We start from the raw sequence: 1,854 nt of genomic DNA on the forward strand, positions 1-1,854 counted from the left end.
ATAGTTCACACAAATTGATACTGCATAAGGTCCCACAAAGTGCTACATTCTTTTTAAACACCTCATGAATATTTTTCCATGGGGCCTGTTTTCCTAGAATTGGAAAAGTAGTGTCTGTTGCTTTTAATAACATAATGATTTAAAACACTATCATTCACAATACTGGGCAGAAAAGCTGTGTAATGGTGGCATTTCCAATTATCATGATGTTTGCCGTTTTAGATATGGCCGGAACACACTTATTCAGTTTGAAGACTTTGGAAATCATAACGCATTCAGGTTCTTGAGAAAATATCAAAAAAAATACTGTACCTTCAATGATGATATCCAAGGTAAAGTAGAACGAAAACTTGAAGGCTTGGATGCCTGCTTTTGAACTATTTTCCATGTGTCCATCTGTAATTAAATGTTTTATTTTCACAGGGACAGCTGCAGTAGCTCTAGCAGGCCTCCTTGCAGTACAAAAATTTCTTGGTAAACCAATCTCAGAAGACAAAATCTTATTCCTCGGAGCAGGAGAGGTAAGTTTGTTAACTTTCTAGAATGTACAAAGAACGCTCTCTTGTGGAACTGGGGAATGGGACAGAATGTTGCTGTAAAAGATTGTTACGATCAAGCTCACACTTGTGCCAGGAGAGGGGATGTGAATTCAAGATCTCTGTGTAAATTCTGTGATTTAATATAGAGAGAGAGAGTACCACAGCAAATCAGGGTTTGTGTGTTAGGAGGGAGGACTGTTCTTCATCTCTTTGATCTCAATACGGAAAGCAACTCAAGCACTGCTACGTACTCCGTGTCTCTGTTTTTTACATGTATCTTGTGTTGGACAGGCCGCTCTTGGAATTGCAAACCTAATCGTCATGTCTATGGTGGAGAACGGCCTCTCAGAAGAGGAGGCCCATAAGAGAATCTGGATGTTTGACAAGTTTGGTTTATTAGTGAAGGTAAGGTATTCAACAGAAGGAGAAGCCAAAGAAGGGTGTTGCTGTAAAATGTGGAGTTGGCTTTTTGTGTATGTGTGTATTTTACTTTTTTTTAATTTAATCATTTTATCAGGGGCTCTTACATATATTTCAACAATCCATATACCCATCATAACAAGTGGGCACGTACATTTGTTCACATCATCAATTTCTTCTTGAGCCCTTTGATATCAGCTCCTCTTTTTTCCCTCCCTCCCCCACCCTGCCACCCCCAAACCCTGAACATATTATGTATTATTATTACTATTTACACTGCCCATTCTATCCCTTTACCTAATATCCTGGTATTCGGCCCCCTCAAAGGGGGTGATTCCACCATCACTGCTATCTGTTCCCCCTTCCCTTTTCCTACCCTCCTGGAATTGCTACTCCCATTACTGTTTCTGGGAGGGTTTGTCTATCCTGAGTTCTGTATATTGAAAGCTCTCATCTGAGCTGCTGTATGTACACCAGTCTAGCAGGATTTGCGAGGTAGGACTGAGATCATAATAGTTGGGGGAGGACGGATTAAAGAAGCAGTGGACTGTTGTTTTGTTCCATCGGTATTAAACTGCCCTGGATCTATTTTCTGTTCTGTGAAGGCCCTCTGCACAGGAATGTCCAGTAATCTATGGATAGACTCTGGGTCTCTTCTTTGACCCCTCTCCATCACCTCCTTGAGATTGTTTATTTTTGAACTTCTGATGCCTGTTTCCATCAACACCTCAGATTACACAGGCTGGTGTGCTTCTTCTATGTGGGCTTTGTTGATTCCCTGTTAGATGGCTACTAATTGCTATAGCTTTTAATGGCTGGGCACCATCTGCTTTCTTCCCCACATTTGCTTATGTACCCAGTTTGTCTTCAGTGATTGTGTTGGGGAGGTGGGCAT

General features: G+C 41.2%; 1 protein-coding gene across 1 annotated transcript in view; it reads left to right on the forward strand.

Moving 5' to 3' along the window:
* ME2 (malic enzyme 2) overlaps positions 1 to 1,854 on the forward strand; it is a 49,397-nt gene that overhangs the window by 30,334 nt on the left and 17,209 nt on the right. Inside the window, exons 7-9 of the mRNA XM_045296050.1 lie at positions 223 to 332; positions 424 to 521; positions 831 to 944. Coding sequence (XP_045151985.1) covers positions 223 to 332; positions 424 to 521; positions 831 to 944 — 322 coding nt within the window. The remainder of the gene's footprint in view (positions 1 to 222; positions 333 to 423; positions 522 to 830; positions 945 to 1,854) is intronic.

The sequence above is a fragment of the Echinops telfairi genome, unplaced genomic scaffold, assembly GCF_000313985.2.
Source record: "Echinops telfairi isolate 266 unplaced genomic scaffold, ASM31398v2 ScPeMD7_7400;HRSCAF=8409, whole genome shotgun sequence".
In the NCBI taxonomy this organism is placed as follows: domain Eukaryota; kingdom Metazoa; phylum Chordata; class Mammalia; order Afrosoricida; family Tenrecidae; genus Echinops; species Echinops telfairi.